The sequence below is a fragment of the Emys orbicularis genome, chromosome 10, assembly GCF_028017835.1.
Source record: "Emys orbicularis isolate rEmyOrb1 chromosome 10, rEmyOrb1.hap1, whole genome shotgun sequence".
NCBI lineage: Eukaryota > Metazoa > Chordata > Testudines > Emydidae > Emys > Emys orbicularis.
Window position 1 is genome coordinate 56,281,772 of NC_088692.1, and position 16,447 is coordinate 56,298,218.

A 16,447-nucleotide genomic window follows, 5' to 3' on the forward strand; every position below is an offset into this window, starting at 1 on the left:
AGATTCCTGACATGGGAGCAAGATGTACTAGTTACAAACTATGAACACAAATCCAATGACAAATCTGGTTTCAAATTCTCTACAAGTTGGAAGTCTGTTTCAACAAGAACTTGGAACTAACCTTTGGTTTGCTATATTAGGATTTAACTTTATATAAATAAATAAATGGAGATATCCCATCTCCTAGAACTGGAAGGGACCTTGAAAGGTCATCGAGTCCAGCCCCCTGCCTTCACTAGCAGGACCAAGTACTGATTTTGCCCCAGATCCCTAAGTGGCCCCCTCAAGGATTGAACTCACAACCCTGGGTTTAGCAGGCCAACGCTCAAACCACTGAGCTATCCCTCCCCCAACTGACCTCCACAACTGGATATCATGTCAACAAGTGGAGCAGAAATCTCAGTCTGTTCAGCTGACAAACACCTCAGGGAGATCAGTATATCATCAGCCGAGCCAAGCCAATGGAGCAATACAAGATTTTTTTCACACTCGTAATGCTCAGCATTGTTCAAACTGAAATTCTGGAATATGGTTGCTTAGTTTTTTTCTTTCTACATCAATGGTAGTGGGCTGTGTGTGTGTTATTAAGATGGGCTCTTAGGCTATTTATTGCAAGATTTAAGATTATAAATGAGGACAGCCTAATCTGGCACTGAAGCAATAAAACTGAATAGGTTAATTATTTCAGACTAGCATGAACATCAGATTAGGGGAAACTACTAATGAAAAACTAATCACTGAAACATTTTCCATTTATTTTATTTTCTGAGGCCTGAGTGGCTACATAGCCTAATTAGGGCCCTTTTAAAGATTACCACATCAGCTTAGTTCAGCAACGAAGAGAGTCACTGAGGCTTTTATGGAACAGATAGGTTTTCATATGTCTCTGGAGCAACACGTTTGTGTTCACCATCTGCTACTCAAGAGCAGTTTTATAGAAAAATAATGCAAATTACTTCATTCTTTAATTACTGTGGTGCTTTGCAATATTGTACTCAGTTCTGAATGGGAAAAGTGCCAGTTTGCTAGTCTTGCAAGACAGATGTTTATTTAACCACCAACTTAAAAATTACCTTAAAAACAAGTCGTGAAAACTCACTGATATTTACATTTTTTCCTGCCTTTGTTTAGTATGTAAAAACTGCGACTGTACAAACTATATACTTCACAAAGCTCTTAAAGCAGTTAGGCCTTAACAACTACCGTGACGTTTGCCCTATAAAAATTCCACTCCTTCAAACCCAATCTTTGCTATAGCATTACATTTTTTTTTAATGTTGTGCATCACATGCTAGACAAATGTGAGCAATGACAGAAAATTTTATTTCTGTTTGACAGATATATTTCTATCTACTAATGGGGGACTACAGGTTTTTTTTTGTTTTGTTTTTAGGGATGGTGGGAGGTAGAAGAAAGTTAATATTATGAGCCATCTAAAGGGTTACACTTTCATAGGAACAAAATAGAAAAGATTGTCTTTAGTGCAGATTTGTATGTTGAAGGAATGGTAATACAGTCTTTCTTATTAAACCCAAATCATATATTAACCCTAGTCAATTTCAACTTTAAACTACATTCCCCTGGTCATATCATCTGATTATAAATAGTTTTAAGTTAACCCATATCTTTTTGTACTGTTAAACAGCTGCTAAGTCCCACCCAAGAGATGGCAACAACTCATCGGGGAGTGAAGTAATACATATGTAGCCCTTACCTTCCTCAAAGAACCGTTGTAAGATTTAATGAAGTACAGATGGTTTGTAAAGCACTAGGGTGGGGATCCTTGGATGAAAAGCATGAAAGATGTGCATAGCAAAATAGTCCTTTGATGCTCACTAATATCATATAAAACGTCACAAATATAAAATCTAAATAAACGATTTTATGTACAGAGGAAAAATACAAAATATTTGTAATTGGTCTGCACATACTCGAATGATCTGAAATCCTTATGAGAGTAATGCATCTAATTCAACTTTAATTCCCATTTCTACTGTCTTGGTTGGCAAATACCATCACTTCCCAATTTTCAAAAATCTCTTTCCTCTTTGTTCAAGGGAAAGCCTGACTGGATACAAAACCACTAGGCCCACTGAATGCAGAACTTGTTCAGTACTGGCTAAACTCAGAAAATCAAGATCTTTTGCTCAAGGGGTCAGAAATTCTGGGAGCTTTTAATTCTTCGTTGTAAGACTATAAGATTTCAAACACCAACAGAATGGTTTGAAATACAAGGGTAGCTCTTGGACCCTTCTAGATGCTGTTATTTTAAACACTTGTGGAATCCACAAGTCCCAGACCTGCTTCAATCTTCCACAAACACCTTCTAACTGCACATCATTATGAGCTTTGTTCTCCAGCTTTTGGACTCTGCTAACTAAATATAATAGTATTCTGCACTTAAGAATGACTGGTTTGAGAAGATGCTATTATGAGTTAAAACCAGTTGGTAGCCATCACCTGAAATTGATACATCTATTACTTCAAAATAATCTGCCATCTTTTTCTCAGTTGTAGTAAGCAGGTCCTGCATTGCATCTAGGTGCTTCTGGATTCATTCTAGGCCTTGTGACAGTGCCTTCTGTAAGGCCTGCTGTTACTTGCAAGTGGATTTAGCTGTATTCTTAATTTTTTGGTCTTTTGGTCTTTAAGCAGAGATGTGCTCTTCATTACACAAATGATGGGCAAGTGTGAACTCTTTTCATATGCATATTAAGAGAACTCTAGGAAGGTGTTACATGGACTCATTTAGTAATGCAATGAAAAGTTAATTAAATATGCACACCTTTCAATCTGCCCATACCCCAAGAAGGAAAAGCATTACTTTGAATCTTATAAATGCTACAAATTGCATGTGTGTGTGTGCTATTAAATCAGTTTAGTTAAACCAGTGCTATCTTTGGTGTGCTACTAAATCAATTCAGTTAAATCAATGCTAACTTTGCATGGACACTCAAATAATTTTTAAACTGCTTAAAATTTCCTTGACAATTTAAGCTAAATCAATATGACAAGTTAAAATCCATTTAAGAGTCCACTTAAAATCAATCTAAAAACAGATTTTTCTTAAACTGCTTCAACTTGTAATACAGATAAGACCCCAGGCCAGCAGTCTCTAGATCAAACATGCCATTTAAGTGAAAAGACAGTTACCTTTTCCGTAACTGGTGTTCTTCGAGATGTGTTGCTCATGTCCATTCCACAGTAGGTGTGCGTGCTCGCCACGTGCACCAGTGCCAGAAGTTTTTCCCCTAGCAGTACCTGTAGGGGAGCACCCCTAGCGACCCCGGAGCTCCGAGACCCTCCTAGCAGACGTGATTGCCAGAAGAAAGGTGGGACCATGAGCATGTGGCAAGTGGCTCAAACAGAGGTCCTGTCAGCCTGGCCAGAACCAAGTTCAGGGCCCCCTGTGGAACAGGGGGCCAAACATAAGGAAAGAGGTGATCCAAGCCCTTAAGGAATCGACCAGTCATGGTGTGAGAAAATACTGTGTGGCCTTGCACAGGCGGGTGAAAGGCCAATATTGCTCCCAGATGCACCTTGATGGACGAGTGCACTAGGCTTTGGGCTCAAAGATGAAGGAGGTAATCCAGTATTAACTGGAGTGGGGCAGCCCATCGAGAGAACCTTGACCATTTTGCCAGGTAAGCCTGATGCGTGGAGAGCCTCCTGCTTTCCAGTAGGACTCATTGTATGCCCTCCAAGCAGGTCCTTTCCTCTTGGTCTAACAAATGAACAGCCACACCGTGAGGTGGAGGGCTGCAAGGTTGGGGTGGAGGAGGTGACCTTGGTCCTGAGAGAGAATGTCTGGGCAGGTTGGCAGCTGCCACGGGGCGGCAATGGACAGGGCTGTAAGAGTCCCATACCAATGTTGTCTGGGCCATGCCTGGGCAATCATGAGGACGTGAGCCTTGTCCGTCTTGATTTTTTCCAGGACCTTGCTGATCAACGGAACTGGGGAAAAGGCATATAGCAGCTGACCCAACCAGGACAGAAGGAGGTGTTGGAAATTGCGCCCTTGCCCAGGCCCCTCATAGAGCAGAACCCGGGGCACCGGCAGTTCTGCCTGGTTGTGAAGAGGTCCACTTGGGGAGTGCCCCACATTCGGAAGATCATGTGAGCCACCTCCGGGTGGAGCAACCACTCGTGCTGGGAGGAGAAGTCCTGGCTCAGGCGATCCGCTCAAGAGTTCCGGATGCCCAGTAAGTGGTGGGCTTCCAAGCTGAGAATGTGGGCGATATTGTGGGCTTCCAAGTTGATATTGTGGGCAGAAATCCCACAGCCAGAGGGCTTCCTGGCACAGGGCTGTGGAGCAGGCCCCGTCTTGCCTGTTCATGTAGAACATCAAGGCCATGTTGTCTGTGAGAACTCTGACCACCCTGCCCGTAAGGCACAAATGGAAGGCCACGCAAGCCAGACGGACCACTTGGAGTTCTTTGACGTTTATGTGCAGATCTAGTTCCTGTGCGGACCACTGGCCTTGGGTCTGGAGGTCTCCCACATGGGCTCCCCACCCCAAGTCGACACATCGGACACCAATTCTATGGTAGGAGAGCAGCTCCTGAATGGGACCCCTCGGAGCATGTTGTCCGGGGAGGTCCACCAAGGAGGGAGGCTAGTACGGATTCAGGCACGGTGAGGACTTTGTCCAACCTGTCTCTGGACTGGGAGAACATCGAGATCAGCCAGAGCTGAAGGGGCCGCATTCTGAGCCTGGCATGGCATACCACGTACGTGCATGCTGCCATGTGACCCAGGAGTTGGAGGCACGCCCTGACAATTGTCACAGGGAACCTGGTGATCGCCCTTATGAGATCCCTCAAGGTTTCGAACCTGTCCGGTGGGAGGGAAGCTCTGGCCGATGTCGCATCGAGAATTGCACCAATGAACTCTATTTGTTGTACCAGTACCAATGTGGATTTGATGTTGTTTACCAGCAGCCCCAGCGTGGTACATTTGGACAGGAGGAGTGTTACGTGGTCCTGTACCTGAGACCTGGCTGGAGCTGCCTTCGACCAGCCAGTCGTCGAGGTAGGGGAAGATCTGGACCCCCCGACGTCTGAGGTAGGCTGCCACCACAGACATACACTTTGTGAAGACTCTGGGTGCCGTCAAGAGGCCAAACGCGAGGACGGTGAACTGCTAGTGTTCCTGTCCTACCCCGAAGTGGAGGAAATGCCTGTGGCCCTCGAATATGTGAATGTGGAAGTACACATCCTGGAGATCAAGGGCGGTGTACCAGTCTCCGAGATCCAGGGAGGGAATAATGGAGGCCAGGGAGACCATGCAGAACTTGAGTTTTACCATGTACTGGTTTAGGCCTCGCAGGTCCAGGATGGGCCTGAGGCCCCCTTTGGCCTTCGGGATAAGGAAATAGTGGGAATAGTATCCTTTGTACTGAACTCCGCAGGCACCACCTCCACCGCTCCCAGGTGCAGGAGGCGCCTGACCTCTTGCTCGAGTAGGCTCTCATGAGAGGGGTCCCTGAAGAGGGATGGGGAGGGAGGGTTGGTAGGTGGGGTAGAGAGAAATTGGAGGGTATAGCCCTGGGAGATGGTGTTGAGGACCCATCGGTCCGAGGTCAGTCATGACCACTCCGGGAGGAATGTTTAAGACGGTTGGAGAAGGGTAGGGTGTGCAGATCCCTGGTGCAGACTGGTAAGTCGTCCCTGGGCGTCCCATCAAAATGAGTGCTTACCCGCCTGCTTGCCCTTAGAGGGGCCAGGCTGGGGGGCAGGCTGAGACTGCCGTTGTGGACGCTTCTTATAGTTCCTGGATTTTTTGTAAGAAGGTTCGTATTGGGAGTGGGTGGCTTGGCTGGGGGCCTGTTGAGGCTTGAACTTGGTCCTGGCTGGGGCATAGAGGCCAAGAGTCTTTAAGGTTGTGCGAGAGTCATTGAGAACGTGTAATTTCACATCTGTTTGCTCCATGAACAGGGTCTTGCCATCGAAGGGGAGGTCCTGCAGTGAGCTCTGTGCCTCGTTGGACAATCCGGACAAGAGGAGCCACGACGCCCTCCGCATGAACACCGCAGAGGCCATGGTTCTTGTCGCCGTGTCCGAGGCTGCCTGAAGGGCTGTTCTGGCAGCAGCGGTGCCCTCCTCCACCAGGGCGTTATACTCCTTCCTATCACATTCAGGGAGGGAGTCCGTAAACCTTGGCATTGAGACCCATAGTTTAAAATCATACCTGCCCAGCAGGGCTTGGTGGTTTGCCACCCTCAGCTGGAAGCTTGAAGAGGAATAAAGCTTTCTACCAAACAAGTCCAGCCTCCTTGAGTCCTTATTCTTAGGGGTGGGAGCGGGCTGGCCTTGGCGCTCTTTATGGTTGACCGCCTCAACCACCAGGGAGTTGGGGGTGGGGTGAGTGTAGAGATATTTGTGCCCCTTAGTGGGCGCAAAATACTTATGCTCTGCCCTTTTAGAGATGGGGGGGGGCAAGGAAGATGGGGTTTGCCACAGGGCAGTGGAGATTTTTGCCACCCCTTCATGGAGAGGAAGGGCCACCCTGCCTGGCGCTGTGGCTGACAGAACATCAAAGAGGGAGTCCGAAGTCTCCTCCACCTCTTCAGCCTATAGATTGAGGCTTGAGGCCACCCTCTTTAGGAGCTCCTGATGGGCTTTTGTGTCCTCCTGGGGAACAGGAGGAGGAGGTGCCGTGATGGCCTCATCTGGGGATGATGAGGATGGAGGCGTGGTGCTTTGCGTTCCCACCGGTGCCGCAGTCCCCAGCGCTTGGTCCCCTTCTGACTGCAGGGCCAGGAAGAGCGCTCCGCCTACCTGGGGGGTCTGGAGGAGGTGCCTGGGGGGTTGAGAGTGGGAGGCTGACGGTCTGTCTGAGGCCCCGGCTACCGAGCGAGCCACCTGCAGGGGCTGCGTCGGGGCCCATGGGGTCCACTGGTACCAAGGCACTGGCCAGGGAGCCTGGTGCCATTGCACTTTCTGCGGCACCATGGGGGCAGGCTGCCCTGCCGGACTCGTGTGGACCGCTGACTGCCGGCTCCAAGGGGAGGCTGGGTTGGCATACGAACGACCGCTATCCCAGGATGGGGACGAGTAGCGACGTTGTGAGCGGCGCTGGGCTCGAGACTGTGAGTCCGGTGTAGAGGAGTGGGAGTGCCATCTGTAATGCTTGCTCCGCGAATGGCTCCGTCAGGCGGATCTGTGGTGGCCCATTGCCGGCGATCTATGCCTACGGCTGCGGGAGTGGTGCTGTGCTGGGGACCTTGACCGGGGCGAAGAGCGTGAGCGGCGTTGACGTCAGTACTGCGAGGGGCTATGGTGGCTTCTCGGAGTTAGCAATCTCCAGTGCTGTCGGACCCAGTCCCGGTGGGGCATGCTCTGACCTTGAGGCCTACACTCCCTAGATGCGGAGCGGTACCTCGATTCCCTGTTGCTCGGCACTCAGCCAGACAATCGGGTGGGGGTTGACGGAGACTGGTGCGGGCTGCCAGCGGGTGGTCACTTGGCGAAGAGCGGCATCGGGAACCTTCCCGCAACCGGTACTGCCCGGGTGGTGGGCTTGCCTCTGGACTGGGGAGCTGCTAGGGTCAGTGTAGCCGGTACCAGGAGAGACATTATGTCTCGAGCCGCCTGCAGGGCCTCCAGTGTGGAGGGCACCCGTATGTGGCCACTGGTGTCTGTGAAGGTTGGCTCAGAGTGGGCTGGGCTACTCCGCTCTGCCTGAGTCGGAGGCCACGAGGCCGAGGGGGATCGAGAGCTGCCCAGCGCGGGTCTAATCTCACCCCCAGCCTTGCCCCGGTGCCTTGACGGAGAAGATTGCTTCTTCATCTTCTTAGAGTGTCCCGTGGATGGGGAGCGGTGCTGGCGGGTGGAAGGCACCACTGGGCTGCTGCGCATCAATGCTACAGTGCTCGGTGCCAACTCGGCGTTGCGGTGTCGGGGTGAGGGCTGACTCCATCGATATAGCTCGGAGCTGTATATCCTGCTCCTTCTTGGTCCGAGGCTTAAATGATCTGCAAATTTTGCAGCGGTCACTGATGTGGGTTTCCCCAAGACAGTGTAAGCAGCTAGTGTGCGGGTCACTTATGGGCATAGACCGTTTACAAGTATCGCATGACTTAAAGCCTGGGGCACAGGGCATGCCCCGACCTGGGCGCGGTTCTTCTACTTTACTATCTATAGTTTTTTTTTTTTTTTTTAAACTATAGGTACTAACTATCTACAGAACTAAATGACAATCCAACCAGGGAAAGCTACAGAGCAGAGCTGGAGCACAGCAGTTCTGAAGCACCGTCACTGGTGGCAAGAAGGAACTGAAGGTGGGGGAAGCGCGCAGCGCCCCTTATACCACGCCATGGTGGCGCTACTCCAGGGGGTCGCTAGGGGTGTTCCCCTATGGGTACTGCTAGGGGAAAAGCTTCCGGCACCAGTGCACATGGTGAGCACGCACACCTATTGTGGAATGGACATGAGCAATCACTCGAAGAAGAACTTAAGTATTAATTGAACTTAGATCTACAGTGTGGAAATCTGCCTGTAACATCAATCTAGTTACACCTGTATAAATTTCCCTCTTTTAAACAAGCCATTAGAAATTAAATTATTATTGTGAAGTCATTTTAATGATCACTCAATAAGTATTTCTTTCGAGGGGTTTGTCTACAGTACAAAATTAGGTTGACTTAATTTAGGCCAATCTCCTACAGCCACAGCAGTAATTTAATCGGCTGCTGGTGTCCACACTACCCTCCTTCTGCCAGTGGTGCATGTTCTCACCAGGAGAGTTTGCTGTGAACACCACTCAATTTCACAGCAGGAGCCTAGGAGCTGTGAAATTGATATTCTAGTCAATTTCACAGCTCCAGCTAAGAGCCCCATGCAGCTCTTAGCCAGAGGCAGCCCTGAAACTGTCAAGAATGACAGTCAACAGCCAGTGTAAGTAAGGCAGTGTCTACACGGACACTGCGTCACCCTAACTACACTGACATAAGCACTACGCCTTTCTAATCAAAATCCACCATATACTCTGACACCAGGGAGTGAACCCCAGAAAAATATCCCAGCTCCAGAAGGCAGTGAATGGAGCAGAACTGAGTGAAACAGGGGGTAAGCAAAAGTGAGTGAAACAGGGGGTAAATTCTGCCTTGCAACTGCAATGGAGAAGGATTCTATGCAAAAAGGGATAGTCCAGAAAAAGGACACTATGAGGCATGTGTTTAGAGAAGCTCAGCTTCAGCTGTTAGACAAGAAAAAGTTTTCAGTCACCTTTTCCTAAACATACCTACTATTATACTGGGCCTTGATGTTTCCAGTCCATCTTCAGGAATCTTTCAAGTTATCCCTTTACACAGTTGCTGTTCAACATCTTTAATTTCCTGTTCCTATTCTGTAACAAAATTAACTTGTATTTTATTTTTTTAACGTTTGAATTGCAGCTGTAGTCTTTGCTTTTAAGGGGGTGCATAGAGGGATCTATGGAGACATTCTGAGCACCGAGCTGACAGTGGCAGGCACTCACACTTTCACACAGTAAGCAGCGAACACTACAAAATGAAGCTCCAAATAAACTCAAAATAGAGAACCAGGTCAACCATGGTGCGGACATCCTGCTTTTGGATCATGCAGCTGTGCCTCTCCTTCCCTAAAAACCTCTATTTTTAAGGTAAACTCTAACTCAAAAATCTTCATTCGGCATTAGAGTGTCCTAGCAGGAGAAAAATTATAAGAAGGGAACGGTAATGTAGGAGGGGAAAAGGAGGATATTTCAAATGCTTTGTCATTCCTTTGGTGTGTTATGAATAATGAAGGTATTGTCTTGGTCGAAGGATTTTATAATCCTCCTCCCGAAACTGAACCATCTGGTTGTTACATTTTTATTTTCAACCTACAGGTAAATAGGATACATTTGAAGGCAAAAGACCGGAAGAGAGAGGAAAGAGTTACAAAGCAAGAATTGGAGTCAGCTGCTCTGTACTGATAACTAGTAGGACAGTAAACAGAGCAAAGTGTTAGCGGAGTCTTTTCAGATTAAAGCATTTGTAATGCAATTTGTATTATAAGTGCTTTAATCTAAAAATTATACAATAATGTTTAAAATGCCCCTACCATCAACACATCAGATCATTGAGAAAGTCAGCTTAATGTTATTGTGTCATAACTCAATCTGTGTGCCCTAGAGAAGAAACCATTACAAGTGGAAAGCCTATATGATGGCCTGAAACACTACTACAGTGTTTCTCAACCAGGGGCATGCATACCCCTGGTGGGTACACAGAGGTCTTCCAGGGGGTACTCAACACTTCTAGATCAGTTTCTCAACCTGGACAGGTTTAGGGGGTCGCAAGTGCAGGGCCAGCATTAGGGGCCGCAAAGCTAAGTTCCACGCTTCAGACAAGGCTCACAAGTGAAACACAGGCTCAAGTATCACACTGAAATGTAAGTACAATATTTATATTCCAATTGATTTATTTTATAATTATATGGTAAAAATGAGAGAGTAACCAATTTTTCATTACTAGTGTGCTGTGACACTTCGGTATTTTTATGTCTGATTTTGTAAGCAAGTCATTTTAAGTGAAGCGAAACTTGGGGTACACAAAACAAAACAGACTCCTGAGAGGGATACAGCAGTCTGGAAAGGTTGAGAACCACTGCACGACAGGGTCCTGGGGCACTTCCTACAGAATGAGGTGGAGGTTTTCTTGGTAGAAGAAACGTTTTGTAGCGCCAATGTTTTGTACTGTACACAGCCAGGGCTGAGGCTCGCCTGCTGTCTCTGTGGGACTGGCTGGGTCACCGCTGAAGGGCTAGCCTCAGCGTTGGGTGCTGGGCCTTGTGGTCTCCGCAGGGGCAGTCTGGCCTTGGGGCCCTCTAAGGAAGGGGTGCCCAGTGGCTAGCCATCCATCCCCGGAGCACGCCATTGGCGTGGGTCTGCTGGGATCAGGGCTGCGTATCAGGCCGCGGGCCCTGGGGTTGTGACCACCTCCGTCCTGTCTGTGTGGGCAGCTGCAAGCGGGACTCGGGCCGGACGCCACTGGCGCCCGGGATCCAGGCTGGCTAACGGGCTCCATATGGCAGCGCAAGTCCCGGGGAGGCGGCAGGACTCACGCGGGGGAAGTGGGGAGAAAAGCGCTCGGGTTCCTGCCACTCTCCAAGGCAGAGGATCACCAAGCCCCGCCGTAGGAGGGATAAGAGCTCCACGTGGACCATAGAGAAAAGACCACCACGCTTCTTGCGCGCCGCCTCCCGGAAGCGGAAGTCTGACCATGAGCCCCGATTCGCTGCCGTGGCCCGACAGGCCCGCCCCGTTCGCTGCTCAGTCAGTCGAAGGGTACTTCCGGTTGGGGAGACAACATGCCTGTGAGTTGTTTTGTTTACAGCGTTGGGACCCGGAGTGAATCACCTTGGCAGCCCCCTGAAGGGTGGGGTGAGGGGCCTCAGACTGCGGCCAGGGGAATGTGCCCCCCTCCCACAGCCCTGTGTATGGGACCCAGCTCCAGGGGCCCGCAGTGCGGGCCGCTCACGGGCAACCCTCCCCTCGTGACCTGGATAGATGTGACGCGGGGGGGATTATCCTGCCACTGCGCTGGGCGGGAGGGACACTGGGGAGGGGGCGCGGCCACGTGACACTAACGGCACTGTGGGACGGAGTAACTGACACCCGTGGAATTTTGGAGGGAGGGGGGCGGCGACGTGAGCAGGACGCCCGCGTGCTCACGGGAGGCTGAGGGCGCCTAGTGGCCTTCGCACGTGCCGGGACGCCGGTTACAGGCTTCTCACGTTGGATTCTCAGAATATAGCAGCCTTGCGCCAAAGAGGAGTGAGAGCGCCACGGCCTTGGCTGCTCCGCTCTCCCGTCCTGCCCTGTATTGGGGCCTGTCAATCTAGGGGCCTGGCTGCTGAGCCTGCCCGCCTCCCCCCTTCTGCGCTGTAGTGGGGCTGAGAGTGCTAGGGGCCCCGCTGTGGGACCCGTCCAAATCCCTTTTCCTGCCCTCTTCCTCTCCCTTTATCTTGAGTGTGGACTATCTCTGCCAGGAGGGAGTCGGGGTAGGGGGTGTTACATGTCAGCCTGCTCTAGTGAAGACAACGTTTGGTCATTCAAGTCAAGGACAGGAGGCTTGAGCCCCCTCTAGACCACGGTGCCTCCCGTTTCATTTCTGCTGTGGTAACATGGAGGACACTTGTTTGCATTTTGGGAGGGTTGGGTTCTTAATTGGTTTAATCTGTTCTGAACCATCAGATTACCAGGTGGCAGCTGTGGGGCTGTCTTTTGAAAAGCAGTTCAAGGAACAATCAATCACATGGTACTGGGCTTGGCCTATTGGCTGCACTCCAGCTACCTTTAGCTAGCTCAGTGGCCTATGTTTTAGGAGTTTTCTTTCATCATCTGTTCCATTATGCAGGGTTTTAGTGGCTTTGTTTCTTCCAGGCATTCCTGTTTTGTTTGTGCAGAAATGCCTCTTCTAGCAACCCACTTATCCTTTCCAGTGATGGCAGCCTGATGCCTTCACACTGATTTTAGACACGAAGATAGATTGTAGAACTGGAAATTCCTTTCGGAAACAAACTATCCAGAAATCATTGCCAGTTTTGTTTATTCCACTGCTCACATCTGATTTTTTTTAGTCAAGAGTGATGAATTCATTCATGCAGCTAGTTCAATATTGTGAGACATTGCATTGGTAAGAATGATGTAATAGTGTGTCCTAGTATAGTACATGTTCTTTTACATTACAATAACCATCTCCAAAGGTAATGATGGTATTGCAGCTGCTTCTAACACACAAATGCTTACATATGTTGTGGTTTAGTTTTAATGCACTGGAATTTGCACATTAATATGCATATACTAACTAGGAACAAAACAGCAGCATAACGTCAACAGGAAGTCTCCCATCCAACTGATGTAACTGGATTGAGCAGTATTTACCATCCAATACCATGACTTACCCTTTTTTTTGCTATTAAATCTAGTTGGATAGAGACATAGCACATCCATCTCTAGAGGAGGAGAAGAGAAAGCACAAAAAGAAACGTCTGGTGCAGAGTCCAAATTCCTACTTTATGGATGTAAAGTGTCCAGGTAAATATTTAAGAGCTTTACCCTTTCATTATGCATAACAGTAATGAAACTTATATGCAGTGAAGACTGATAATGAAAGGTCAATGAAATGTCATTCCTAATTGTGATGTAAACCTGCTATAAAAGGGAATATGGGTGTACTTTCTGTGCTCCAATAAAGAGGGTTTGGTTTGTTTTTTTTTCAGAACACTTTTGCTTGCTGCTTATATTAGAAATATCAGGATTTCACTTTGTTTTTGCCAGAGGACTGACTTGGGAGCTCTCTTATGCTTCAGGCTCTTAGATTTTTCTTCCAAATGTATATTAAAAGTTTGAGTGAAATGGATGGGGTTTTGGCAATGAAAGGCTGTTGTTCAGGTGACTCAAAATAGGAGAAACTCGTAGCTGTACTTTTGTTAATCTTCTATTATTCCAAATGCACTGGTGGTACTAATAATGGGAGTATGAATGTAAGCTAGTTCTTGGCATTTTAATCAGTCATATCTAATTCTGCCCAGATGGAGTCATAATAGTGAGAGATTAACTAGATACTGTAGACAAGGCTTCAGAGGCTTGATTCAGTAAAACAGTTGTGTGTCATCCTAGAGTAACTTGTATTGTGGTAGGCAATATCCAGCTGCTAATATCAGGCGCTTTTAAATTTAATTGTCTAGTATCTTGCAGTTGCCAACTTTTTGTTGGAGGAAGGTTGTAAACCAAATAGATGCAGACTTTGCTATGTGTCTTTAAACATTTAACCTGGGTCACTTTAATGAAGTCTACCAATATTCCCTTTTAGGATGCTACAAGATCACCACAGTGTTCAGCCATGCTCAGACAGTGGTTCTGTGTGTTGGGTGCTCAACTGTGTTGTGCCAGCCTACTGGAGGAAAGGCCAGGCTTACAGAAGGTAAGGGAGTATGTTTAATAATTAAGCCAGTTTTATTCCTTTTGAAGGCTATGCATTAATATACTTGCAAAGTGCTAAAGGTTTAATTTTCTCTGTGGCTTAAAAACCAAAGACTGAAAATGAACAATATTCTTCAAATCCCTGAGAAGTGTTGATTTCTGGTAAATTGGGAGCTGGATTGCAACTGTATCTGTAGCTTGTCTTTTTTGTATTCTATAAGGGCGGTGTAACAAAACCAGTATTAATCAAATACCGTATAAATTAAACACCCTGAATAGGCTTTAATGATTCCCTATACTCTTGAGTTGTAATTCCTTTCAGATTAACAGTAATGGAAAGCATATGGCCAAATCTTATAGTATGGTTCATTTACTTCTGAACCTGAAGGTTATGAGGTTTAAATCCCTGGGTCACACATTCACTGTTATGCTGTGGGGTACTGCTGTCAGATTAAAACAGTCTCTGCTTGCCCTTTCCCCCTAGTATCAGCAAGATTCCTTGGTTAACATTCCCTGTGATTAAAATTTGTTTTTGTCAAACTCTAGTTGAGTAAATAATGGCTGCTCTGTTTGCATAGATAACTGGGGTAGAACCAGTGCTTAACTTGTTACTATTTAAGTGTAGCAAAATGCTTAAGATATGAAAAGTGGTATAAAAAACACCCATGAGGTTATATTTAATATCTTTTCGGAAAAAAAGTATGCATTCAAAGTTGATTTCTGGGCTATACTTTTCAGTGGTAAAACAGGCCAACAACTATGGATATACAGGCATTAAATAGTAGTGCTGCATCTATGTATATTCACAGGAGAGCAGGGTGCCTGGAATAAGGATGCTGGCTGACCAAGCTACAGAACATCCCACCCTTACCAGAGAAATCACTGCAGTTTAGGGTGTTTGCCATTGGAGGAAGGAGCAGGAGATCTGCCGCTAAAAAGATGCAAAGTTAAGCTTTCAATGGCATAGGCATAAAGCCCCTTTCACTGCACATTGAGATATAAAAATGTAGCTATGTCATTATTATAATCAGATTAGGCCTGATCTGAAATGCTAATTTTTCACTTGAATGTCTTGTAGAGAAAAAGTAAATTAAACCCATTATTTATGTAAACTCAGCTACAGAAATGGAGAGGGCAATAGGATGGTCTCAGGGTTGTCTCCTATAACAACTTAAGGACTATCCCAGTTTGATATCCTTTTATGTGATTTGTTTACAGGTTGCTCATTTAGAAGAAAGCAACATTGAATGCTCCCTTTGCCAACATGACTCATGTTATATGCTCCTGGAAGCCTTATCTGTTCAAAAATGTCAGTTAATCTAACAAGTTAATTGTTCAACTTTGTAAGAAACACTAGTAGTTACCTGGTGTTCCTCCCCCCCCCCCCCCCCCCCCCCAATAAAACGTCTTAATAATGTGCAGATTTTTCCTGGAAGTCTATGGGTAATTGAGCTCTATTTTTATAGCTTTTTATTACTGTATTTTGAATGGGTGATGCCATTCCACACAAGAATCGGAACTTAAGACTTGCTGCACACTGTTTTGTTAATTATAAACTGACTAATCACCACTGCTATATCAGCTATAGAAATGAAAGGCAAGTGCCTGTGCACTTACAAATGGAGACTGCTGTAGGAATACATTTCCTATATTTAAGCTTTTTTTTTTTAATGCCACTGTTGTGATACATGGGGTTAAAATTGCTCGATGGGTATATAAAGCAAACACTTTTCCATAGGAAAACTAGAAAGCATTCTCTATGCATAGGGGATATGGCATATGAACAAATACCTATTAGAGAGCTGTGAATGGCATCAAGTCACAAGGAAATGAATAAAATTCAATTAAAAAAATTAGTTCCATTCTGTGACAGGGTTAATCTAGAAAATAAAGTATCTTGGTATAATGCTTGTTAAGTCTAGTAAATTGCTATTAAAGAGGTTTTATCCTGTTATAAGACCACGAACTAGCATTTTAAATTCTGAAAAGATATTATGCATAACAATTAACCAGTTCACCTGAGCAAGAAAAAAAATTCGTTGGCTTTTGTTTTTAAAAGGACTGCTTCTCTTTCTAAATTGCCATGGAATACTAACAGAATTGACACTTCAGTTATTTCTTTACATGGTAAGCCAGGTAAACAGTGCATTCTTAAATCTGTATCTTAAGAAGAATAATTTTATAGTAATGTCTTGACTTATATGTAAACAGAACTTTTTTCAAAATTGCATAAATTAAGTATGTCTTCTTGTCATTTGGCTGGCATTGGAAATTTTGTCTTTTCCAATTTAAACTGTATTCTTTTGTGGTAAGAGCATGATGTCAGCTTAAAATCAATAAAAAATAATGCTTGATACTGTATTTGCATCAGTTTGTGAGATGTTTTACTGCACTTCTTTGAAAGTGAACATGAATTCTTAGTGTCCATCTCTTCGTTTTAAAAAAATCCTTAGTATGTATGTGTTTTTCTTAAAGGTACAAAGTGGCTTGTGTCAATTGGTAGAATATGTAATAG

The 16,447-nt window shown here is 46.3% G+C and overlaps 1 protein-coding gene across 1 annotated transcript; it reads left to right on the plus strand.

Moving 5' to 3' along the window:
- The first annotated feature begins 11,242 nt into the window (after positions 1-11,242).
- On the plus strand, positions 11,243-16,293 carry RPS27L (ribosomal protein S27 like). Its single transcript, XM_065411582.1, has 4 exons — positions 11,243-11,321; positions 12,936-13,044; positions 13,823-13,933; positions 15,151-16,293. The coding sequence occupies exons 1-4, from the start codon at positions 11,316-11,318 to the stop codon at positions 15,177-15,179; spliced, it is 255 nt and encodes an 84-aa protein (XP_065267654.1). The 5' UTR covers positions 11,243-11,315; the 3' UTR covers positions 15,180-16,293.
- Positions 16,294-16,447: the final 154 nt, after the last annotated feature.

Coding starts and splice junctions, on each gene's coding strand:
- RPS27L (XM_065411582.1), top strand. Junction 13,045..13,822: donor TATGGATGTAAAGTGTCCAG/GTAAATATTTAA, acceptor ATTCCCTTTTAG/GATGCTACAAGATCACCACA. Junction 13,934..15,150: donor AAAGGCCAGGCTTACAGAAG/GTAAGGGAGTAT, acceptor ATTTGTTTACAG/GTTGCTCATTTAGAAGAAAG.